The sequence below is a fragment of the Electrona antarctica genome (assembly GCF_951216825.1).
Source record: "Electrona antarctica genome assembly, contig: scaffold_39, whole genome shotgun sequence".
Taxonomy (NCBI): Eukaryota; Metazoa; Chordata; class Actinopteri; order Myctophiformes; family Myctophidae; genus Electrona; species Electrona antarctica.
The window spans coordinates 296,978-324,020 of NW_027637102.1; the positions used below are offsets into that span (position 1 = coordinate 296,978).

A 27,043-nucleotide genomic window follows, 5' to 3' on the forward strand; every position below is an offset into this window, starting at 1 on the left:
CACCTTGTGTTTATATGAACATGGCGTCCTGTCTACTCCTTGTGTTTATATGAACATGGCGTCCTGTCTACACCTTGTGTTTATATGAACATGGCGTCCTGTCTACACCTTGTGTTTATATGAACATGGCGTCCTGTCTACACCTTGTTTATATGAACGTGGCGTCCTGTCTACACCTTGTGTTTATATGAACGTGGCGTCCTGTCTACACCTTGTGTTTATATGAACGAGGCGTCCTGTCTACTCCTTGTTGTTTATATGAACGTGGCGTCCTGTCTACACCTTGTGTTTATATGAACGTGGCGTCCTGTCTACACCTTGTGTTTATATGAACGTGGCGTCCTGTCTACACCTTGTGTTTATATGAACGTGGCGTCCTGTCTACACCTTGTTGTTTATATGAACGAGGCGTCCTGTCTACACCTTGTGTTTATATGAACATGGCGTCCTGTCTACACCTTGTGTTTATATGAACGTGGCGTCCTGTCTACACCTTGTGTTTATATGAACATGGCGTCCTGTCTACACCTTGTGTTTATATGAACGAGGCGTCCTGTCTACACCTTGTGTTTATATGAACGTGGCGTCCTGTCTACACCTTGTGTTTATATGAACGAGGCGTCCTGTCTACACCTTGTGTTTATATGAACGTGGCGTCCTGTCTACACCTTGTGTTTATATGAACGAGGCTTCCTGTCTACACCTTGTGTTTATATGAACATGGCGTCCTGTCTACACCTTGTGTTTATATGAACATGGCGTCCTGTCTACACCTTGTGTTTATATGAACATGGCGTCCTGTCTACACCTTGTGTTTATATGAACATGGCGTCCTGTCTACTCCTTGTGTTTATATGAACATGGCGTCCTGTCTACACCTTGTTTATATGAACATGGCGTCCTGTCTACTCCTTGTGTTTATATGAACATGGCGTCCTGTCTACACCTTGTGTTTATATGAACGTGGCGTCCTGTCTACACCTTGTGTTTATATGAACGTGGCGTCCTGTCTACACCTTGTGTTTATATGAACGAGGCTTCCTGTCTACACCTTGTGTTTATATGAACGTGGCGTCCTGTCTACTCCTTGTGTTTATATGAACGTGGCGTCCTGTCTACACCTTGTGTTTATATGAACGAGGCGTCCTGTCTACACCTTGTGTTTATATGAACGAGGCGTCCTGTCTACACCTTGTGTTTATATGAACGAGGCGTCCTGTCTACACCTTGTGTTTATATGAACGTGGCGTCCTGTCTACACCTTGTTGTTTATATGAATGAGGCGTCCTGTCTACACCTTGTGTTTATATGAACGTGGCGTCCTGTCTACACCTTGTGTTTATATGAACGTGGCGTCCTGTCTACACCTTGTTGTTTATATGAACATGGCGTCCTGTCTACACCTTGTGTTTATATGAACGTGGCGTCCTGTCTACACCTTGTTGTTTATATGAACGTGGCGTCCTGTCTACACCTTGTGTTTATATGAACATGGCGTCCTGTCTACACCTTGTTGTTTATATGAATGAGGCGTCCTGTCTACACCTTGTGTTTATATGAACGTGGCGTCCTGTCTACACCTTGTTGTTTATATGAACGTGGCGTCCTGTCTACACCTTGTGTTTATATGAACATGGCGTCCTGTCTACACCTTGTTGTTTATATGAATGAGGCGTCCTGTCTACACCTTGTGTTTATATGAACGTGGCGTCCTGTCTACACCTTGTGTTTATATGAACGTGGCGTCCTGTCTACACCTTGTGTTTATATGAACGTGGCGTCCTGTCTACACCTTGTGTTTATATGAACGAGGCGTCCTGTCTACACCTTGTGTTTATATGAACGTGGCGTCCTGTCTACACCTTGTGTTTATATGAACATGGCGTCCTGTCTACACCTTGTGTTTATATGAACGAGGCGTCCTGTCTACACCTTGTGTTTATATGAACATGGCGTCCTGTCTACTCCTTGTGTTTATATGAACGAGGCGTCCTGTCTACACCTTGTGTTTATATGAACGTGGCGTCCTGTCTACACCTTGTGTTTATATGAACATGGCGTCCTGTCTACACCTTGTGTTTATATGAACATGGCGTCCTGTCTACACCTTGTGTTTATATGAACATGGCGTCCTGTCTACACCTTGTGTTTATATGAACATGGCGTCCTGTCTACACCTTGTGTTTATATGAACGAGGCGTCCTGTCTACACCTTGTGTTTATATGAACATGGCGTCCTGTCTACACCTTGTGTTTATATGAACGAGGCGTCCTGTCTACACCTTGTTGTTTATATGAACGTGGCGTCCTGTCTACACCTTGTGTTTATATGAACGAGGCGTCCTGTCTACACCTTGTGTTTATATGAACATGGCGTCCTGTCTACACCTTGTGTTTATATGAACGTGGCGTCCTGTCTACACCTTGTGTTTATATGAACGTGGCGTCCTGTCTACACCTTGTTTATATGAACGAGGCGTCCTGTCTACACCTTGTTGTTTATATGAATGAGGCGTCCTGTCTACACCTTGTGTTTATATGAACGTGGCGTCCTGTCTACACCTTGTGTTTATATGAACGTGGCGTCCTGTCTACACCTTGTGTTTATATGAACATGGCGTCCTGTCTACACCTTGTGTTTATATGAACGTGGCGTCCTGTCTACACCTTGTGTTTATATGAACGAGGCGTCCTGTCTACAACTTGTTGTTTATATGAACGTGGCGTCCTGTCTACACCTTGTGTTTATATGAACGAGGCGTCCTGTCTACACCTTGTGTTTATATGAACGAGGCGTCCTGTCTACACCTTGTGTTTATATGAACGTGGCGTCCTGTCTACTCCTTGTGTTTATATGAACGTGGCGTCCTGTCTACACCTTGTGTTTATATGAACGAGGCGTCCTGTCTACACCTTGTGTTTATATGAACGAGGCGTCCTGTCTACACCTTGTGTTTATATGAACGTGGCGTCCTGTCTACTCCTTGTGTTTATATGAACGTGGCGTCCTGTCTACTCCTTGTGTTTATATGAACATGGCGTCCTGTCTACACCTTGTGTTTATATGAACGTGGCGTCCTGTCTACACCTTGTGTTTATATGAACGTGGCGTCCTGTCTACACCTTGTGTTTATATGAACGTGGCGTCCTGTCTACACCTTGTGTTTATATGAACGTGGCGTCCTGTCTACACCTTGTGTTTATATGAACGAGGCGTCCTGTCTACACCTTGTGTTTATATGAACATGGCGTCCTGTCTACACCTTGTGTTTATATGAATGAGGCGTCCTGTCTACACCTTGTGTTTATATGAACGAGGCGTCCTGTCTACACCTTGTGTTTATATGAACGTGGCGTCCTGTCTACACCTTGTGTTTATATGAACATGGCGTCCTGTCTACACCTTGTGTTTATATGAACATGGCGTCCTTTCTACACCTTGTGTTTATATGAACATGGCGTCCTGTCTACACCTTGTGTTTATATGAACGAGGCGTCCTGTCTACACCTTGTGTTTATATGAACGTGGCGTCCTGTCTACTCCTTGTGTTTATATGAACATGGCGTCCTGTCTACTCCTTGTGTTTATATGAACGAGGCGTCCTGTCTACACCTTGTTGTTTATATGAACGTGGCGTCCTGTCTACACCTTGTGTTTATATGAACGAGGCGTCCTGTCTACACCTTGTTGTTTATATGAACGTGGCGTCCTGTCTACACCTTGTGTTTATATGAACATGGCGTCCTGTCTACACCTTGTGTTTATATGAACATGGCGTCCTGTCTACACCTTGTTGTTTATATGAACGTGGCGTCCTGTCTACACCTTGTGTTTATATGAACGTGGCGTCCTGTCTACACCTTGTTGTTTATATGAACGAAGCGTCCTGTCTACACCTTGTGTTTATATGAACGTGGCGTCCTGTCTACACCTTGTGTTTATATGAACGTGGCGTCCTGTCTACTCCTTGTGTTTATATGAACATGGCGTCCTGTCTACTCCTTGTGTTTATATGAACATGGCGTCCTGTCTACACCTTGTGTTTATTTGAACATGGCGTCCTGTCTACTCCTTGTGTTTATATGAACGTGGCGTCCTGTCTACTCCTTGTTGTTTATATGAACGTGGCGTCCTGTCTACACCTTGTGTTTATATGAACGAGGCGTCCTGTCTACTCCTTGTGTTTATATGAACGTGGCGTCCTGTCTACACCTTGTGTTTATATGAACGTGGCGTCCTGTCTACTCCTTGTGTTTATATGAACGTGGCGTCCTGTCTACTCCTTGTGTTTATATGAACGTGGCGTCCTGTCTACACCTTGTTTATATGAACGTGGCGTCCTGTCTACTCCTTGTTGTTTATATGAACATGGCGTCCTGTCTACTCCTTGTGTTTATATGAACGTGGCGTCCTGTCTACACCTTGTGTTTATATGAACGTGGCGTCCTGTCTACTCCTTGTGTTTATATGAACGTGGCGTCCTGTCTACACCTTGTTTATATGAACGTGGCGTCCTGTCTACACCTTGTGTTTATATGAACGTGGCGTCCTGTCTACACCTTGTTTATATGAACGTGGCGTCCTGTCTACTCCTTGTTGTTTATATGAACATGGCGTCCTGTCTACTCCTTGTGTTTATATGAACGTGGCGTCCTGTCTACACCTTGTGTTTATATGAACGTGGCGTCCTGTCTACTCCTTGTGTTTATATGAACATGGCGTCCTGTCTACACCTTGTGTTTATATGAACATGGCGTCCTGTCTACTCCTTGTGTTTATATGAACATGGCGTCCTGTCTACTCCTTGTGTTTATATGAACATGGCGTCCTGTCTACTCCTTGTGTTTATATGAACATGGCGTCCTGTCTACACCTTGTGTTTATATGAACGTGGCGTCCTGTCTACACCTTGTGTTTATATGAACATGGCGTCCTGTCTACTCCTTGTGTTTATATGAACATGGCGTCCTGTCTACTCCTTGTGTTTATATGAACGTGGCGTCCTGTCTACACCTTGCTGTTTATATGAACGTGGCGTCCTGTCTACTCCTTGTGTTTATATGAACGTGGCGTCCTGTCTACACCTTGTGTTTATATGAACATGGCGTCCTGTCTACTCCTTGTGTTTATATGAACATGGCGTCCTGTCTACTCCTTGTGTTTATATGAACATGGCGTCCTGTCTACTCCTTGTGTTTATATGAACATGGCGTCCTGTCTACTCCTTGTGTTTATATGAACATGGCGTCCTGTCTACACCTTGTGTTTATATGAACGTGGCGTCCTGTCTACACCTTGTGTTTATATGAACATGGCGTCCTGTCTACTCCTTGTGTTTATATGAACATGGCGTCCTGTCTACTCCTTGTGTTTATATGAACATGGCGTCCTGTCTACTCCTTGTGTTTATATGAACATGGCGTCCTGTCTACTCCTTGTGTTTATATGAACATGGCGTCCTGTCTACTCCTTGTTGTTTATATGAACATGGCGTCCTGTCTACTCCTTGTGTTTATATGAACGAGGCGTCCTGTCTACACCTTGTGTTTATATGAACATGGCGTCCTGTCTACTCCTTGTGTTTATATGAACATGGCGTCCTGTCTACACCTTGTGTTTATATGAACGTGGCGTCCTGTCTACTCCTTGTGTTTATATGAACGTGGCGTCCTGTCTACTCCTTGTGTTTATATGAACGTGGCGTCCTGTCTACACCTTGTGTTTATATGAACATGGCGTCCTGTCTACTCCTTGTGTTTATATGAACATGGCGTCCTGTCTACTCCTTGTGTTTATATGAACATGGCGTCCTGTCTACTCCTTGTGTTTATATGAACGAGGCGTCCTGTCTACACCTTGTGTTTATATGAACGTGGCGTCCTGTCTACACCTTGTGTTTATATGAACATGGCGTCCTGTCTACTCCTTGTGTTTATATGAACATGGCGTCCTGTCTACTCCTTGTGTTTATATGAACGAGGCGTCCTGTCTACTCCTTGTGTTTATATGAACGAGGCGTCCTGTCTACTCCTTGTGTTTATATGAACATGGCGTCCTGTCTACTCCTTGTGTTTATATGAACATGGCGTCCTGTCTACACCTTGTGTTTATATGAACGAGGCGTCCTGTCTACACCTTGTGTTTATATGAACATGGCGTCCTGTCTACTCCTTGTGTTTATATGAACGAGGCGTCCTGTCTACTCCTTGTTGTTTATATGAACGTGGCGTCCTGTCTACACCTTGTGTTTATATGAACGTGGCGTCCTGTCTACACCTTGTGTTTATATGAACGTGGCGTCCTGTCTACACCTTGTGTTTATATGAACGAGGCGTCCTGTCTACACCTTGTGTTTATATGAACATGGCGTCCTGTCTACACCTTGTGTTTATATGAACATGGCGTCCTGTCTACACCTTGTGTTTATATGAACATGGCGTCCTGTCTACACCTTGTGTTTATATGAACATGGCGTCCTGTCTACACCTTGTGTTTATATGAACGTGGCGTCCTGTCTACACCTTGTGTTTATATGAACGAGGCGTCCTGTCTACACCTTGTGTTTATATGAACATGGCGTCCTGTCTACTCCTTGTGTTTATATGAACGAGGCGTCCTGTCTACTCCTTGTTGTTTATATGAACGTGGCGTCCTGTCTACACCTTGTGTTTATATGAACGTGGCGTCCTGTCTACACCTTGTGTTTATATGAACGTGGCGTCCTGTCTACACCTTGTGTTTATATGAACGAGGCGTCCTGTCTACACCTTGTGTTTATATGAACATGGCGTCCTGTCTACACCTTGTGTTTATATGAACATGGCGTCCTGTCTACACCTTGTGTTTATATGAACATGGCGTCCTGTCTACACCTTGTGTTTATATGAACATGGCGTCCTGTCTACACCTTGTGTTTATATGAACGTGGCGTCCTGTCTACACCTTGTGTTTATATGAACGTGGCGTCCTGTCTACACCTTGTGTTTATATGAACGTGGCGTCCTGTCTACACCTTGTGTTTATATGAACATGGCGTCCTGTCTACACCTTGTTTATATGAACGTGGCGTCCTGTCTACACCTTGTTGTTTATATGAACATGGCGTCCTGTCTACACCTTGTGTTTATATGAACGTGGCGTCCTGTCTACACCTTGTGTTTATATGAACATGGCGTCCTGTCTACACCTTGTGTTTATATGAACGTGGCGTCCTGTCTACACCTTGTGTTTATATGAACGTGGCGTCCTGTCTACACCTTGTGTTTATATGAACGTGGCGTCCTGTCTACACCTTGTGTTTATATGAACATGGCGTCCTGTCTACACCTTGTGTTTATATGAACGTGGCGTCCTGTCTACACCTTGTGTTTATATGAACGTGGCGTCCTGTCTACACCTTGTGTTTATATGAACGTGGCGTCCTGTCTACACCTTGTGTTTATATGAACGTGGCGTCCTGTCTACACCTTGTGTTTATATGAACGTGGCGTCCTGTCTACACCTTGTGTTTATATGAACGTGGCGTCCTGTCTACAGTGGAGCGACTTTTTAGTAGATTTATAAACCACAAGGACATCCAAACAGAGTTTGACCAAAACAGGTGAAATCACACATACAGTACAGTTCTCACAATACAACTTAACATGTATTGCTGTAGAAACAGCCCTGAATGAAGGGGATATAGTATTATGGTGGTAATTTAGGGATGTCCCTGTGTTAGCCGAAACCGAATACCGATGCCAGAGAATAATATAATAATAAAACAAAAGAAAATATACTTATTTTATCTCGTGTTGTTAATAGCAGACTCCTCACTCAAATGTGCACTTGCAGTTTGAGCAACTCGAAAGCAAACTCCACATGATGCCCCAACATTGTATGTACCTGCCATAGTGTCGACCCCTTACCCCTGTGTCGGATCTGTGGTTAGACTGCCATATTCGCCGATACCGATATGACCCGATATGACCAAATAAGGGCCGATCCGATACTGCTCCGATACCGATACAGTATCGATACTGCTTCGATACCGATACAGTATCGGGACATCTCTAATATTTATCACAACTATGGCAGCGTTAATAACTGCCAACTTCCCTTGCAATACAGGACGTCACCACATAGACACCCATGTACCTGCCAAACTACTGCAAATAGATCAACTACACCACATAGACACCCATGTACCTGCCAAACTACTGCAAATAGATCAACTACACCACATAGACACCCATGTACCTGCCAAACTACTGCAAATAGATCAACTACACCACATAGACACCCATGTACCTGTCAAACTACTGCAAATAGATCAACTACACCACATAGACACCCATGTACCTGCCAAACTACTGCAAATAGATCAACTACACCACATAGACACCCATGTACCTGCCAAACTACTGCAAATAGATCAACTACACCACATAGACACCCATGTACCTGTCAAACTACTGCAAATAGATCAACTACACCACATAGACACCCATGTACCTGCCAAACTACTGCAAATAGATCAACTACACCACATAGACACCCATGTACCTGTCAAACTACTGCAAATAGATCAACTACACCACATAGACACCCATGTACCTGCCAAACTACTGCAAATAGATCAACTACACCACATAGACACCCATGTACCTGTCAAACTACTGCAAATAGATCAACTACACCACATAGACACCCATGTACCTGCCAAACTACTGCAAATAGATCAACTACACCACATAGACACCCATGTACCTGTCAAACTACTGCAAATAGATCAACTACACCACATAGACACCCATGTACCTGCCAAACTACTGCAAATAGATCAACTACACCAAGATACGCTACACCACAAAGACACCAATGTAGTCGTCAAACTACGTCCACAATCACAACATCAGATTCAACCCAGATTTGGCACTAACAAAGGGGTTGGAGCCAACTTAACAAGGGGCCATAAAGACATGTGAATCACGTGACAGTTACAGTAGGTTCCTTCAGATGAAATGGAACACCCTGGGCTTCACTCATGTACTTTATGCTGAAGTGTTGTGTGAAGTGTTGTGTGAAGTGTTTACTTCCACTATCGCAAAGAAAAGGTGATATGAAGGCTATATAATTATGCACTGTATAAATAAATGGTCTAAAAGCAAAAATAAAGAGTGTGACAGAAGGGTCACCCCATCTCAGCTGAGGTGATTAGGGAGTTGATAAGGGACTGATATAGAATAGTAGCCTACATAAAGCCTGTTCTAGTCCTGACGGAGGTCTGTGTTAATCCTGATTCCTGGAGGGTTGTGTGAGATAACACCGGAGGTGAAACATGAAGTGTCTGATTCTTCTGGTCTGTGTGGTGCTAGCAGAGAGCATCCACAGGTAAGATATTCTATTGGTCTGTCTGTGTGGTGCTAGCAGAGAGCATCCACAGGTAAGATATTCTATTGGTCTGTCTGTGTGGTGCTAGCAGAGAGCATCCACAGGTAAGATATTCTATTGGTCTGTCTGTGTGGTGCTAGCAGAGAGCATCCACAGGTAAGATATTCTATTGGTCTGTCTGTGTGGTGCTAGCAGAGAGCATCCACAGGTAAGATATTCTATTGGTCTGTCTGTGTGGTGCTAGCAGAGAGCATCCACAGGTAAGATATTCTTCTGGTGTGTCTGTGTGGTGCTAGCAGAGAGCATCCACAGGTAAGATATTCTATTGGTCTGTCTGTGTGGTGCTAGCAGAGAGCATCCACAGGTAAGATATTCTATTGGTCTGTCTGTGTGGTGCTAGCAGAGAGCATCCACAGGTAAGATATTCTATTGGTCTGTCTGTGTGGTGCTAGCAGAGAGCATCCACAGGTAAGATATTCTATTGGTCTGTCTGTGTGGTGCTAGCAGAGAGCATCTACAGGTAAGATATTCTATTGGTCTGTCTGTGTGGTGCTAGCAGAGAGCATCCACAGGTAAGATATTCTATTGGTCTGTCTGTGTGGTGCTAGCAGAGAGCATCCACAGGTAAGATATTCTATTGGTCTGTCTGTGTGGTGCTAGCAGAGAGCATCCACAGGTAAGATATTCTTCTGGTCTGTGTCTGTGTGGTGCTAGCAGAGAGCATCCACAGGTAAGATATTCTTCTGGTCTGTGTCTGTGTGGTGCTAGCAGAGAGCATCCACAGGTAACTGCTTTCTTTATAAACTCACTGTTATCTCCACAGATACATACTGTGACAATATAGCAGATCTATAAGCTCACAATGCATCGCAAGCTCACAACGTGTCACTTAGCGATGCGCTGTGAACAGTTTCACAACTGTTGCCTCCTTCTTGACAATTTAGCCAATGTTTGACCAGTTATTTATTGTATAGTTTGTTGATTATGTTGTTGCAGTAGATTTAAAAATAAATCTAGATAGCCCTGAATGAATATTAGTTAGTTAGTTAGTTAGTTAGTTAGTTAGTTAGTTAGTTAGTTGCTGCGAGAGTGAGGTCTAGCCAACACCAACTCGGGATTCCTGGATCGCTGCCCTCCACAAATTCCTATCCAACATCAGGTTCTTGAGCTCTGCAGCACGTCTACATTAGATGGTACGCTTCTTTCCCCTCCTGGCTTTGCCCCGTGTTGGCTCCCATAGAGTAAATTTACTTGCCTCAAGTTCTGGGTGCCTGGCGCAGTGCCCTGCCAGTCTCATCCTTCTCTCTCTGACTTTGTCCGTGACCCGTGGTAGGTCCCCATAGAGGTCCACATTTCTGATGCGGTCCGTCCATGTGACACCTAGTGCCATTCGTAGCTTTCTTGTGTAGACTCCATCCAGGGATTGTTCCTGTAGAATAGAACAGGTGTGTAACTCGAGATTTCTGTTACTAGGCTTAATAAATATGCTGTATCACAGTATCAGCACCTTATGCTGGTTAATTACCTGTGTCAGTTTGCTCATGCGTGTGGAGGGAAAGTAAAAGACACTTTTCTGCGTGAAATTGCGCAAAAAATGCGCGTGCACGAGGCGCGTGCACGCACATTTTGCGGCGCACGCGACCGCGCGCGCACCCTACTGAACGTTCAGCACCTGCTAGTGTAAACATCTTCCCGCGGCCCTGGCCTCACTGGGGCCTTGGTACGGACACACTGATGACCCCTGACCTCTGTAGGACACACTGATGACCCCTGACCTCTGTAGGAAACACTGATGACCCCTGACCTCTGTAGGACACATGTTTAGGACCAAACCTATTTGTTTGTCTGTGTTAATTATTGTGCCCGCTCTCTTCCCACTCCCAGGGTTCCTCTGACTAAACATAAGTCCATGCGCCAGACGCTCAGAGAACAGGGCGTGGAACTGCCCTATCAGGATCCCGCTCTGAAGTACCAACGGGGGAATGAGTTTGTCGGCTCCGCCAACATGTACATCAACAACTACGCTGACGTGAGAAAACACTATATACACTAAATACACTATAAACATGTACATCAACAACTACGCTGACGTTAGAAAACACTATATACACTAAATACACTATAAACATGTACATCAACAACTACGCTGACGTTAGAAAACACTATATACACTAAATACACTATAAACATGTACATCAACAACTACGCTGACGTGAGAAAACACTATATACACTAAATACACTATAAACATGTACATCAACAACTACGCTGACGTGAGAAAACACTATATACACTAAATACACTATAAACATGTACATCAACAACTACGCTGACGTGAGAAAACACTATATACACTAAATACACTATAAACATGTACATCAACAACTACGCTGACGTGAGAAAACACTATATACACTAAATACACTATAAACATGTACATCAACAACTACGCTGACGTGAGAAAACACTATATACACTAAATACACTATAAACAATTAAACATGTACATCAACAACTACGCTGACGTGAGAAAACACTATATACACTAAATACACTATAAACAATTAAACATGTACATCAACAACTACGCTGACGTGAGAAAACACTATATACACTAAATACACTATAAACACTATATACACTAAATACACTATAAACACTATATACACTATATACACTATATACACTATAAACACTATATACACTAAATACACTATAAACACTATATACACTAAATACACTATAAACACTATATACACTATATACACTATAAACACTATATACACTAAATACACTATAAACACTATATACACTATATACACTATATACACTATAAACACTATATACACTAAATACACTATAAACACTATATACACTATATACACTATATACACTATAAACACTATATACACTATATACACTATATACACTATAAACATGTACATCAACAACTACGCTGACGTGAGAAAACACTATATACACTAAATACACTATAAACATGTACATCAACAACTACGCTGACGTGAGAAAACACTATATACACTAAATACACTATAAACATGTACATCAACAACTACGCTGACATGAGAAACCCTTCGTCAAAAGCAATAGTCTGAAACACTATACTAGTGTATACTATTCATGCAATGCGAGAGGAGATCTTGAAGGTATACTCTATACTGTATGTCCAACTTCTGACATTTTTCACGCCTGCATACCATGAACTCTGATAGACATATAGGGCAGTATTATGCGTGTCTTAAGTACCAGGTCTTATGACTTAACTTAAGACCTGGAGGCGTGGTCAATGCTGTTTGGCCACTCAGAATAGCCAAATGGCATTGATCACGCCTCCAGGTCTTAAGTTAAGTAATAAGACCTGGTACTTAAGACACGCATAATACTGCCCATAGTCACATATTACACGTATTATTAGCCCAGCAACCACGTATGAAAGGTGATAGAACTTGTTTTCCTTCTACCTGCTGTGACGAGAACCAGAAGACACGCTCGCCCAAGGTTAGGGTTATACCTGCTGTGACGAGAACCAGAAGACACGCTCGCCCAAGGTTAGGGTTATACCTGCTGTGACGAGAACCAGAAGACACGCTCGCCCAAGGTTCATTTATTTATTGTATTATTTGTTATACGGAGGATAAGGTTAGAAATAAGGTTAGGTTTAGACATAGTTTTACTGAGGTTAAGGTTAGGAATAAGGTTAGGTTTAGACATAGTTTTACTGAGGTTAAGGTTAGGAATAAGGTTAGGTATTAGACATAGTTTAACTGAGGTTAAGTTTAGGAATAAGGTTAGGTTTAGACGACCATGTAAAATAGCTCGAACCAGTGCTGATTATTTCGTTAGGACCCGCTACAGTGGTGTTCGATACGAACTTAACCGGGATGTGGAAACCTCTACTTCAATGCTCTACGAGTTGCTTAGCCATTAGCCAGTTATTCTGTCTCATCTAGAAGACTCGTACCCAAGGTAATACAAGCCATTCAAGGTATATGGGTTGTAAAGCCAGATACCTTGATTCGTATATGTTGACCTGTTGGAGATACCGCGTGCGTTGCCTGGAATCTCAGGTTTAGAAGCCATGGGAGCCGCCTTTTATGCTGTGCAAGTCTAGTGTTACGATGATGTCACCACTGTGTATATCCATCTTTGGAGTTTCTACATTAATCTGATGTCAGCGCTGGATATCGCTGTTGTCTCCATATATGGGGCTATGGGTTATATATGGAACTCTAAGTGAAAGCCTTTGCAACAGTTAGGTTTAGGAATAAGGTTAGGTTTAGACATAGTTTTACTGAGGTTAAGGTTAGGAATAAGGTTAGGTTTAGACATAGTTTTACTGAGGTTAAGTTTAGGAATAAGGTTAGGTTTAGACATAGTTTTACTGAGGTTAAGTTTAGGAATAAGGTTAGGTTTAGACATAGTTTTACTGAGGTTAAGTTTAGGAATAAGGTTAGGTTTAGACATAGTTTTACTGAGGTTAAGGTTAGGAATAAGGTTAGGTTTAGACATAGTTTTACTGAGGTTAAGGTTAGGAATAAGGTTAGGTTTAGAACTTAACTGAGGTTAAATTACGTTTAGGAATACTCGGTAGAGATTGTGTCGTGTGTCGAGGTCTCCAGTTTTGCACCCGAAGCGACCGTGTTTCGAGGGCGAGCATTCTGGTCTCCGCTGTGATTAACGCATGCGCTCCCCTCCCCCCACTGACCAGACCACCTACTATGGAGCCATCAGCATCGGGACCCCCCCTCAGTCCTTCCAGGTGCTCTTTGACACGGGCTCGTCCAACCTGTGGGTGGACTCCGTGAAGTGCAACACGCAGGCCTGCAGTGAGTACCAAACTAACTGTATGTTTGGACTTTTTTAATGTACTTGGACCTCCACCACTGAAACAGTTCATATAGGTCGAAGGGACAGTGGTCACAGAGCAACAAGGGACAGTGGTGACAGAGCAACAAGGGACAGTGGTGACAGAGCAACAAGGGACAGTGGTCACAGAGCAACAAGGGACAGTGGTCACAGAGCAACAAGGGACAGTGGTGACAGAGCAACAAGGAACAGTGGTCACAGAGCAACAAGGGACAGTGGTCACAGAGCAACAAGGGACAGTGGTGACAGAGCAACAAGGAACAGTGGTCACAGAGCAACAAGGGACAGTGGTGACAGAGCAACAAGGGACAGTGGTGACAGAGCAACAAGGAACAGTGGTGACAGAGCAACAAGGGACATGGGTCACAGAGCAACAAGGGACAGTGGTCACAGAGCAACAAGGGACAGTGGTGACAGAGCAACAAGGGACAGTGGTGACAGAGCAACAAGGGACAGTAGTGACAGAGCAACAAGGAACAGTGGTCACAGAGCAACACGGGACAGTGGTGACAGAGCAACAAGGGACAGTAGTGACAGAGCAACAAGGAACAGTGGTCACAGAAGCAACACGGGACAGTGGTGACAGAGCAACAAGGAACAGTGGTCACAGAGCAACACGGGACAGTGGTGACAGAGCAACAAGGGACAGTAGTGACAGAGCAACAAGGGACATGGGTCACAGAGCAACACGGGACAGTGGTGACAGAGCAACAAGGAACAGTGGTGACAGAGCAACAAGGGACAGTAGTGACAGAGCAACAAGGGACATGGGTCACAGAGCAACACGGGACAGTGGTGACAGAGCAACAAGGAACAGTGGTGACAGAGCAACAAGGGACAGTAGTGACAGAGCAACAAGGAACAGTGGTCACAGAGCAACACGGGACAGTGGTGACAGAGCAACAAGGGACAGTAGTGACAGAGCAACAAGGAACAGTGGTCACAGAAGCAACACGGGACAGTGGTGACAGAGCAACAAGGAACAGTGGTCACAGAGCAACACGGGACAGTGGTGACAGAGCAACAAGGGACAGTAGTGACAGAGCAACAAGGAACAGTGGTCACAGAAGCAACACGGGACAGTGGTGACAGAGCAACAAGGGCAACTACCAGAGGGGACTGTGAAATGCTAACCAGATGTAGTGTGTTTGATAGAACAGTCTTCTCTGTTAGAGCCTCCCATCACTGGGAAGGACCATCCAGATGTAGTGTGTTTGATAGAACAGTCTTCTCTGTTAGAGCCTCCCATCCCTGGAACAGTCTCCCTACAGAAGTAAGAGAGACCTCCAACCATAGACATATATAAAGGCTAGATGGCTCAAGGCGGAGTCTCTGACGGATTTCTCCCGGCGGCCATCTTGCTGAGGGGTTACAGTACAGTATATTTTCAATGGCAGCTCAAACAAAAATAGTCATAACTCCCTCAAATCTTGACGGATTTACAAACGGGTTGGTTTAATACAAACGTTGTCAACGTGGCTATGATTCAGGACGCTTATCTGCTTAATTTTTTATAAAAATGTCACATAAAAGCATATAAGTATGCGGACGTCTCTGACGTTTATAACAAACCAAACCGTTTGAGCAAGTTATGGGTATTTAAAAAGTACATGCCCATGTTATGTGGCCCCGAGGTAAGATGGCCGCCACGTAGCAACGTCGCTCTTCATTGGCCAGCAGCGCGGGTGAGCCATCTAGCTTTCTTATATATATCTATGCCTCCAACTATCTGACCTTCAAATTCAACCTGAAGAGGTGACTTAACAACACATCAAATCTGTAATCATGAGTCAGCTGTAGTGTCACTTCTCACATCACTCTGCAGTTGTTCTGTCCCTGTACCATGTTTATTTGTCCTTGTATTATATTGTATTGTATTGTGTTTTTGTATGGATAGTTTTATCATAATTTTTAAGAGCCTACTCAGTGACTACAGATGAAAACTAGCTTCTGTCTAACTCTGACCCATTTACATGGATGTGAAAACTGACGTGTTGATTAATGAGCTTTGTCCCTGTCAAATAAATAACTAAATAAAATAAAGTGGGTGCCATGCATGGCACCCTAGGGTGCTGTGACGTTAAGTCCAGGTGTGTCTCAGAATACTTGGAATTGATCAATATCACTTCAGTTTAACCACTTATAGACCCCATATATGGACTGGACTGGAGTTCTTTGTCAATCTACAATAAATCTCTTCACCACAAATAGCAGATGATCTAAAAGCTTACTTGTTCACGGTCTGTAGGAATCTGTAGTCGTCTGTTTAACCCATTCTGGACGGGAACCCCTTTTGGTGTTTTAAGCATTATGCTATACTTTAGCAGCTATTGGAAAATAGCAGATCTACAAGCTCATAGCGCACAAGCTTGTATGTCTGCTATTTTTGAAAAATCCTGAAAATGTGGCGCAAATCTTTGAATATATATTCTTTCAGAGCGAACGTTTTTAACTCAAATCTTTGCTTCTTGGGGGGTCCCTGGAACAACATATTTTCAGATAAGGGTCGGTGGGCAATTAGCCAATTACACATCATTTCTGGGGGTCCTTGACATGAAATATTGAGCACCACTGATATAGAAACATTTCAGAAAACTGTCATGATCTAGAAGACTCTTTTTTTTTATTTCGACGTCCTAAATGGGTTTTAATGATGATTGTGACCTCTGGTGTTTCCAGACACTCACACCAAGTTCAACCCCAACCTCTCGTCTACCTTCTCCGCCAACGGCAAGACGTTCTACCTGCCCTACGGAGCCGGAAGCCTTTCTGGAACGTTCGCATACGACAACGTCAACGTGAGTTTAACATTTAAAGAGAAACCCTTCACCCTTTTTGCAAAAAAATATATATCATATAAATTATGGTAATGACGTTTAGAAGATTTAGAATATTTTCCTGGGGGACTTTATGTGTGTAATATGTGGTTTTAGATATTTTAGATTTAAGCAGTGAGCCCAGTGTCTCTGATGTCATGGACACTGTCTGGGCTCACTTACTTCCTGGACTACATGTTGTCTCAGTATCCACAAGGAGAAGAAGTGCACCAAAGCATTATGGGAATTGTAGTCCAGGAAGGAAGTGATAATTAAACAAATGAAATATCCCACAGATGTTCCAGAGATTCACAAATAAAGACGTCTTGGCTTACTGCCGCTGTGATCTGATCACACACCCTGGGCTTTCATTCAAAACGGGCTTAAATCAGGACGTTCCCCTGGTGGCCTGGTGTGTCACTACAACACATTCACAACAGTAAATAACAATATCAGTACAACACTCTTAGTGCAGCAGAGTCGCTCCGACTGAAGCCCAGTCCGTGGTACCAATAGTCCGACATACGTGGCCGGTTAGGATTCACCTGTGGCTTCGGCACCCAATAATCTGACATTACTACCCCTTCCGCAGTTAGGGCGTAGCCGGCGCCGCTTAGGGGTAGTAATGTCAGATTAGTGGAACGTAGGACTAACACTATACGCACCCGCGAGGTTTGGCCTCGGCTGAGGATGTTTAGCTGTCTCAAATTCCGGTGGTTACAACATTAGCACTTCTGTACCCGACTGAATCCCCTGTGTTGACTAGGGATGAAGCTCGATACCCGATACCCAAATAAAACCCTGATAACAAGCGTACCCATTATCAATAAGATTTGGGCTTATCGAGGCTGTTATGGAGCATAGTGCAGTGGCCCATGACGTCATGTTTAAACAATCAAGACAAGAGGCGATCAAGAAATAAATCTAATCGCCCATGCTGGTACAAACAGAAAAGTGTATCGATACCTGCCAAAAATTCAAGTAAGTAAAGTAAAAAGGTCAATTGCCTTCCGTCTATTAGTAAAGTACTACATTTGAAGGCCCTAGTAAAAGTACTGCATTTGAAGGCCCTAGTAAAAGTACTGCATTTGAAGGCCCTAGTAAAAGTACTGCATTTGAAGGCCCTAGTAAAAGTACTGCATTTGAAGGCCCTAGTAAAAGATACTGGTTCTGTTCAGAATTCGTTGTCGTCTCCTGTCTTTCCACAAAAACTATAGAAAATGCTCGATAAGAACCTGGCTCGATAAGCCTGATCGATAAGGCGCTCGTTATCAATAAACGATTATCGAGCTCCATCCTCTATAGTCTTGACCTCGCCGGTGGTCGTGCGTACCCTGCAGGTCGGCGGCATCGTGATCGACCACCAGGAGATCGGCCTGAGCACCAACGAGCCGGGCCAGAACTTCGTGGAGGCCAAGTTCGACGGCATCCTGGGCCTGGCGTACCCGTCCATCTCGGCCGGAGGACAGACGCCCGTCGTGGACAACATGATGTCCCAGAAGCTGCTGAACCAAAACCTCTTTGCTTTCCACCTGTCCAGGTATACAGTATGTCCAATCAGCATGGACCTTAACACTGACACATTCTCCCTGTCCAGGTAGATCCAAGCCTCATGTACCTCAACACTGAAACGTTCCACCTGTCCAGGTAGATCCAAGCCTCATGTACCTCAACACTGAAACGTTCTCCCTGTCCAGGTAGATCCAAGCCTCATGTACCTCAACACTGAAACGTTCTACCTGTCCAGGTAGATCCAAGCCTCATGTACCTCAACACTGAAACGTTCCACCTGTCCAGGGCCTCATGTACCTCAACACTGAAACGTTCTACCTGTCCAGGTAGATCCAAGCCTCATGTACCTCAACACTGAAACGTTCCACCTGTCCAGGTAGATCCAAGCCTCATGTACCTCAACACTGAAACGTTCCACCTGTCCAGGTAGATCCAAGCCTCATGTACCTCAACAATGAAACGTTCTCCCTGTCCAGGTAGATCCAAGCCTCATGTACCTCAACACTGAAACGTTCCACCTGTCCAGGTAGATCCAAGCTTCATGTACCTCAACACTGAAACGTTCCACCTGTCCAGGTAGATCCAAGCCTCATGTACCTCAACACTGAAACGTTCTCCCTGTCCAGGTAGATCCAAGCCTCATGTACCTCAACACTGAAACGTTCTCCCTGTCCAGGTAGATCCAAGCCTCATGTACCTCAACACTGAAACGTTCTCCCTCTCCAGCTACAGATGTGTCATTCCAACTCTTCACGCTCCTGATCTTTTCCTGAAGGTTTTCTGAAAATGCATGTTGACCTTTGCTGACCTTTGGAGGAGTGGACACTAGGTTGTGACATGTTGTCTTGTCTCGTCTAGGGGAGGACAGCAGGGCAGTGAGCTGACCTTTGGAGGAGTGTACACTAGGTTGTGACATGTTGTCTTGTCTCGTCTAGGGGAGGACAGCAGGGCAGTGAGCTGTCCTTCGGAGGAGTGGACAGCACCAAGTTCCAGGGACCGATCAACTGGACTCCTGTCACCTCTGAATCCTACTGGCAGATCGCTGTGGAAGGGTATGTACCGTTTTAATCGTTTACCCGCCAGGAACATAGGAATTTTAAAACGTAGAATCTTGTAGCCTGCCACAAACGGAAAAGCCGTTTTAACAGCGATGTATTCATTAATGCATGTTTTAATACGATCGTATCGAAATCTACCGTCCGTTCGCTTTGTTATGCTTCTGACACAATGGGCGCGGCCATTTTGAAAATGCGCGCGCATCCACTAACATTGCGGGCTCTGTTTTCAGACGGCTTTATCTCACAGAAGCGACATTGCAGAGGACGCTTTGTCCCAGACAAGCGTTTTCAACGGCCTGTAGCAGGCGCTGTGATACTCGCGGTCCACTTTTTCCACCACCGACCGAGAGAACGAGCACCAGCTTCGTCAACACACACGGAATGGTTTCATAGTAAAATGCGATTACGGATATTTGGCTCTTCAAAGTAAGTGTCACGCGTGATTAAACCATGGCAATACGCAATCGAGGGATTAATTAATGGCGGCAGGCTAAGAATAACATTAATGTGATTTTAATCAGCATCGTGGTCCAAAAACAAACTAACTGTCTCTGGGATATTAGAGAGAGGTGTCTCTGTATTGTTTACAATAGAAGGTATGCACGTGACATCATCATCATCATCATACCTAGAAGTTATGCGGGAACGCCTACGGAGTAGAAAAAAACAAACAAACACAAAAAACTGCTTTCTGGCCTTGACAGCCCCATACATCCAAACCCATACATCCCATACATCCCAAACAGAATAGGACTGTTCTGTTTGGATGTATGGGCTGTCAAGGCCAGAAAGTAGTTTTTTGATTGTTCTGATTGCATTAAACAACGTTAGACTCAATTTTCCAATCTTTAGTCAGTCACTCCAATTTGATGCACTCTGTTTCTGATGAAGATTTAGCGTGTGGTCTGTCACTGTCCTGTTCTAATGGCTCTGTCACTGTCCTCACTGTCCTGTTCTAATGGCTCTGTCACTGTCCTCACTGTCCTGTTCTAATGGCTCTGTCACTGTTCTCACTGTCCTGTTCTAATGGCTCTGTCACTGTCCTCACTGTCCTGTTCTAATGGCTCTGTCACTATACTCACTGTCCTCACTGTCCTGTTCTAATGGCTCTGTCACTGTCCTCACTGTCCTCACTGTCCTGTTCTAATGGCTCTGTCACTGTCCTCACTGTCCTCACTGTCCTGTTCTAATGGCTCTGTCACTGTCCTCACTGTCCTGTTCTAATGGCTCTGTCACTGTCCTCACTGCTGCTGCAGATTCAGGATCAACGACCGGCTGACCGGCTGGTGCTCTGGAGGCTGTCAGGCCATCGTGGACACTGGGACGTCCCAGCTGACCGCCCCCCGCCAGGTGTACTATGACCTCATGGACGCCATCGGAGCTGTGGAGTACGGCTACACCGGCATGGTGAGGGCACGCATGCACGCACGCACGCACACACGCACGCACGCACGCACGCACGCAATGGGAATTGCAAATTATGTGCAAGACCGAGACGAGACCGAGTCAATGAAAATGTGCACATGAGAAGAGTCAATGCCCGACAAGATGCTCCTATCCCTGTCCTAATGTCATAATGTTGATTTGGTGAACTGTCCTTACTGTATATATTATTTATATATGTCTTATATTATCATGTCCTTAGTTTTATTCTGTCATAATGTTGTCTTCCAGTACGTGGTGAACTGCAACGAAATGAACAACCTGCCAACTCTCCACTTCGTCATCAGCGGAGTCTCCTACCCTCTGCCCCCCTCTGCTTACATCCAGACGGTAAGTCTCCTACCCTCTGCCCCCCTCTGCTTACATCCAGACGGTAAGTCTCCTACCCTCTGCCTCCCTCTGCTTACATCCAGACGGTAAGTCTCCTACCCTCTGCTTACATCCAGACGGTAAGTCTCCTATCCTCTGCCCCCCTCTGCTTACATCCAGAAGGTAAGTCTCCTACCCTCTGCTTACATCCAGACGGTAAGTCTCCTATCCTCTGCCTCCCTCTGCTTACATCCAGAAGGTAAGTCTCCTATCCTCTGCCTCCCTCTGCTTACATCCAGACGGTAAGTCTCCTATCCTCTGCCTCCCTCTGCTTACATCCAGAAGGTAAGTCTCCTATCCTCTGCCTCCCTCTGCTTACATCCAGACGGTAAGTCTCCTATCCTCTGCCTCCCTCTGCTTACATCCAGAAGGTAAGTCTCCTACTCTCTGCTTACATCCAGAAGGTAAGTCTCCTACCCTCTGCCCCCCTCTGCTTACATCCAGAAGGTAAGTCTCCTATCCTCTGCTTACATCCAGAAGGTAAGTCTCCTACTCTCTGCTTACATCCAGAAGGTAAGTCTCCTACCCTCTGCTTACATCCAGACGGTAAGTCTCCTACCCTCTGCTTACATCCAGAAGGTAAGTCTCCTACCCTCTGCTTACATCCAGACGGTAAGTCTCCTACCCTCTGCTTACATCCAGACGGTAAGTCTCCTACCCTCTGCTTACATCCAGACGGTAAGTCTCCTACCCTCTGCTTACATCCAGACGGTAAGTCTCCTACCCTCTGCTTACATCCAGACGGTAAGTCTCCTACCCTCTGCTTACATCCAGAAGGTAAGTCTCCTACCCTCTGCTTACATCCAGACGGTAAGTCTCCTACCCTCTGCCTCCCTCTGCTTACATCCAGACGGTAAGTCTCCTATCCTCTGCTTACATCCAGAAGGTAAGTCTCCTACCCTCTGCTTACATCCAGACGGTAAGTCTCCTATCCTCTGCTTACATCCAGAAGGTAAGTCTCCTACCCTCTGCTTACATCCAGAAGGTAAGTCTCCTACCCTCTGCTTACATCCAGAAGGTAAGTCTCCTACCCTCTGCCTCCCTCTGCTTACATCCAGAAGGTAAGTCTCCTACCCTCTGCCCCCCTCTGCTTACATCCAGAAGGTAAGTCTCCTACCCTCTGCTTACATCCAGAAGGTAAGTCTCCTACCCTCTGCTTACATCCAGAAGGTAAGTCTCCTACCCTCTGCTTACATCCAGAAGGTAAGTCTCCTACCCTCTGCTTACATCCAGAAGGTAAGTCTCCTATCCTCTGCTTACATCCAGAAGGTAAGTCTCCTATCCTCTGCTTACATCCAGAAGGTAAGTCTCCTACCCTCTGCTTACATCCAGACGGTAAGTCTCCTACCCTCTGCCTCCCTCTGCTTACATCCAGACGGTAAGTCTCCTATCCTCTGCTTACATCCAGACGGTAAGTCTCCTACCCTCTGCTTACATCCAGACGGTAAGTCTCCTACCCTCTGCTTACATCCAGAAGGTAAGTCTCCTATCCTCTGCTTACATCCAGAAGGTAAGTCTCCTACCCTCTGCTTACATCCAGAAGGTAAGTCTCCTACCCTCTGCTTACATCCAGAAGGTAAGTCTCCTACCCTCTGCTTACATCCAGAAGGTAAGTCTCCTACCCTCTGCTTACATCCAGAAGGTAAGTCTCCTACCCTCTGCTTACATCCAGAAGGTAAGTCTCCTATCCTCTGCTTACATCCAGAAGGTAAGTCTCCTATCCTCTGCTTACATCCAAAAGGTAAGTCTCCTATCCTCTGCTTACATCCAGAAGGTAAGTCTCCTACCCTCTGCTTACATCCAGAAGGTAAGTCTCCTATCCTCTGCTTACATCCAGAAGGTAAGTCTCCTATCCTCTGCTTACATCCAGAAGGTAAGTCTCCTACCCTCTGCTTACATCCAGACGGTAAGTCTCCTATCCTCTGCTTACATCCAGACGGTAAGTCTCCTACCCTCTGCTTACATCCAGACGGTAAGTCTCCTACCCTCTGCTTACATCCAGAAGGTAAGTCTCCTACCCTCTGCTTACATCCAGAAGGTAAGTCTCCTACCCTCTGCTTACATCCAGAAGGTAAGTCTCCTACCCTCTGCTTACATCCAGACGGTAAGTCTCCTACCCTCTGCTTACATCCAGAAGGTAAGTCTCCTATCCTCTGCTTACATCCAGACGGTACGTCTCCTACCCTCTGCTTACATCCAGAAGGTAAGTCTCCTATCCTCTGCTTACATCCAGAAGGTAAGTCTCCTACCCTCTGCTTACATCCAGACGGTAAGTCTCCTATCCTCTGCTTACATACAGACGGTACGTCTCCTACCCTCTGCTTACATCCAGAAGGTAAGTCTCCTACCCTCTGCTTACATCCAGAAGGTAAGTCTCCTACCCTCTGCTTACATAAAGAAGGTAAGTCTCCTATCCTCTGCTTACATCCAGAAGGTAAGTCTCCTACCCTCTGCTTACATCCAGAAGGTAAGTCTCCTATCCTCTGCTTACATCCAGAAGGTAAGTCTCCTACCCTCTGCTTACATCCAGAAGGTAAGTCTCCTATCCGCTGCTTACATCCAGAAGGTAAGTCTCCTATCCTCTGCTTACATCCAGAAGGTAAGTCTCCTACCCTCTGCTTACATCCAGACGGTAAGTCTCCTACCCTCTGCCTCCCTCTGCTTACATCCAGACGGTAAGTCTCCTATCCTCTGCTTACATCCAGAAGGTAAGTCTCCTATCCTCTGCTTACATCCAGAAGGTAAGTCTCATACCCTCTGCTTACATCCAGAAGGTAAGTCTCCTACCCTCTGCTTACATCCAGAAGGTAAGTCTCCTACCCTCTGCTTACATCCAGACGGTAAGTCTCCTACCCTCTGCTTACATCCAGAAGGTATGAGTTAACTCCTGAAACGTACAGTAGGCTACACTATATTAGTGATCTGTACACATTCAAATGCATGTGTAGCGTCCAGCCAAGACTCCGCCCACAGTAGCCCTGCCAATCGGGCTCAGCCCAGTTGGCACGACAGGTTGAGTGTCGGTCTGGCGAGAGGGAGACAGGTTGAGTGTCGGTCTGGCGAGAGGGAGACTGGGGTTCACGACAGGTTGAGTGTCGGTCTGGCGAGAGGGAGACTGGGGTTCAACGACAGGTTGAGTGTCGGTCTGGCGAGAGGGAGACTGGGGTTCACGACAGGTTGAGTGTCGGTCTGGCGAGAGGGAGACTGGGGTTCAGGGTTAGGGTTAGGGTTAGGGCTAACCCACGACAGGTTGAGTGTCGGTCTGGCGAGAGGGAGACTGGGGTTCAGGTTGAGTGTCGGTCTGGCGAGAGGGAGACTGGGGTTCAGGTTGAGTGTCGGTCTGGCGAGAGGGAGACTGGGGTTCAGGTTGAGTGTCGGTCTGGCGAGAGGGAGACTGGGGTTCAGGTTGAGTGTCGGTCTGGCGAGAGGGAGACTGGGGTTCAGGTTGAGTGTCGGTCTGGCGAGAGGGAGACTGGGGTTCAACGACAGGTTGAGTGTCGGTCTGGCGAGAGGGAGACTGGGGTTCAGGTTGAGTGTCGGTCTGGCGAGAGGGAGACTGGGGTTCAACGACAGGTTGAGTGTCGGTCTGGTGAGAGGGAGACTGGGGTTCACGACAGGTTGAGTGTCGGTCTGGCGAGAGGGAGACTGGGGTTCACGACAGGTTGAGTGTCGGTCTGGCGAGAGGGAGACTGGGGTTCACGACAGGTTGAGTGTCGGTCTGGCGAGAGGGAGACTGGGGTTCACGACAGGTTGAGTGTCGGTCTGGCGAGAGGGAGACTGGGGTTCACGACAGGTTGAGTGTCGGTCTGGCGAGAGGGAGACTGGGGTTCACGACAGGTTGAGTGTCGGTCTGGCGAGAGGGAGACTGGGGTTCAACGACAGGTTGAGTGTCGGTCTGGTGAGAGGGAGACTGGGGTTCACGACAGGTTGAGTGTCGGTCTGGCGAGAGGGAGACTGGGGTTCACGACAGGTTGAGTGTCGGTCTGGCGAGAGGGAGACTGGGGTTCACGACAGGTTGAGTGTCGGTCTGGTGAGAGGGAGACTGGGGTTCACGACAGGTTGAGTGTCGGTCTGGCGAGAGGGAGACTGGGGTTCACGACAGGTTGAGTGTCGGTCTGGCGAGAGGGAGACTGGGGTTCACGACAGGTTGAGTGTCGGTCTGGCGAGAGGGAGACTGGGGTTCTGGGGGGTTCTGGGGGTCTGGCGAGAGGGAGACAGGTTGAGTGTCGGTCTGGCGAGAGGGAGACTGGGGTTCACGACAGGTTGAGTGTCGGTCTGGCGAGAGGGAGACTGGGGTTCACGACAGGTTGAGTGTCGGTCTGGCGAGAGGGAGACTGGGGTTCACGACAGGTTGAGTGTCGGTCTGGCGAGAGGGAGACTGGGGTTCTGGGGGGTTCTGGGGGTCTGGCGAGAGGGAGACAGGTTGAGTGTCGGTCTGGCGACAGGGAGACAGGTTGAGTGTCGGTTGAGTGTCGAGAGGGAGACTGGGGTTCCATCCCTGCTCCTCCCAGAAACATATACTACATTTGAGTCTGTGCGCATGAGCACGTGCACGCCAACACACACACACACACACCCAGGCAGCATACAGTACGTTACACGATGTATGCGTTCAGTGCGTTACACGCACCCGGGCAGCGTTGGTACACAATGTATGCATGCTCAAAAATGTTATGATGATAAACTCACGTCTCATAATCCCGTGTACAGCACCAAGAGCCCGGATACCAGTACTGCTCTGTGGCCATCGGCGCCACCTATCTGCCGTCGCAGAGCGGACAGCCGTTGTGGATCCTCGGAGACGTCTTCCTCAGGGAGTTCTACTCCGTCTACGACCGCGCCGACAACCGTCTGGGCCTCGCCACGGCTGTTTAAACATCACAGCTCTGACCTGTAGGGATGGGACCACATGTCATATTATACCGGGCATTCTGCATAGGGCGCCAAAGTCCTGACGTCACTCACTCATCCCATGGTTCTAAAGTCCTGACGTCACTCACTCATCCCATGGTTCTAAAGTCCTGACGTCACTCACTCATCCCATGGTTCCAAGTTTTCTCCATGGAGAATAACATGGGGTGATCTTAAAATCGTCTCATATAAGAATTGTGGTACAAAAATAAACAAACTGTGTCTCTGTATCGTTTATGACAGTCAGTCACTCATAATATAGAGTCTGATTCTAGCGAAAATCTAACTAATTCAGTTACATTAGCTGAACATTAGCGTTTTCTCTCAGTCAGTTGATTCTTCATATCCCTATGAGTGAAACGGCCCGGGATGATTTGTTTAATTTTCAAACACAGTTCTTATATGATCTAAGATCCCCCTATATGTGGATTACTGTATAATGCAAATAAAAAGTACATGAACCCGTGGACTTAGCGCCCTCTAGCGATAGAGACGTCAGACTTTGGTGCTCTATAATGAGTACGTTCTACTTTTGGTAATTTATGTACATTTTCATTCCAATACCTTTGTACTTTTACAAGTACATTTCTAAAGTGAATAAACGCTGCATGCAGACATGGGAAACAAATAAAGGATGTGGTAATAAATTAATTAATAAAAAACAACAAAAACAA

The 27,043-nt window shown here is 45.9% G+C and overlaps 1 protein-coding gene across 1 annotated transcript; it reads left to right on the forward strand.

Annotated features, from left to right (window-relative positions):
- Window positions 1-9,320: 9,320 nt before the first annotated feature.
- LOC306919150 (gastricsin-like) lies at window positions 9,321-26,333 on the forward strand (the record flags this gene model as incomplete). Its single annotated transcript, XM_079531980.1, has 9 exons — window positions 9,321-9,373; window positions 11,258-11,402; window positions 14,103-14,220; window positions 16,940-17,058; window positions 18,417-18,616; window positions 19,524-19,640; window positions 20,903-21,053; window positions 21,321-21,419; window positions 26,169-26,333. 9 exons carry the CDS (start codon window positions 9,321-9,323, stop codon window positions 26,331-26,333), a joined length of 1,167 nt encoding a protein of 388 aa, XP_079388106.1.
- Window positions 26,334-27,043: the final 710 nt, after the last annotated feature.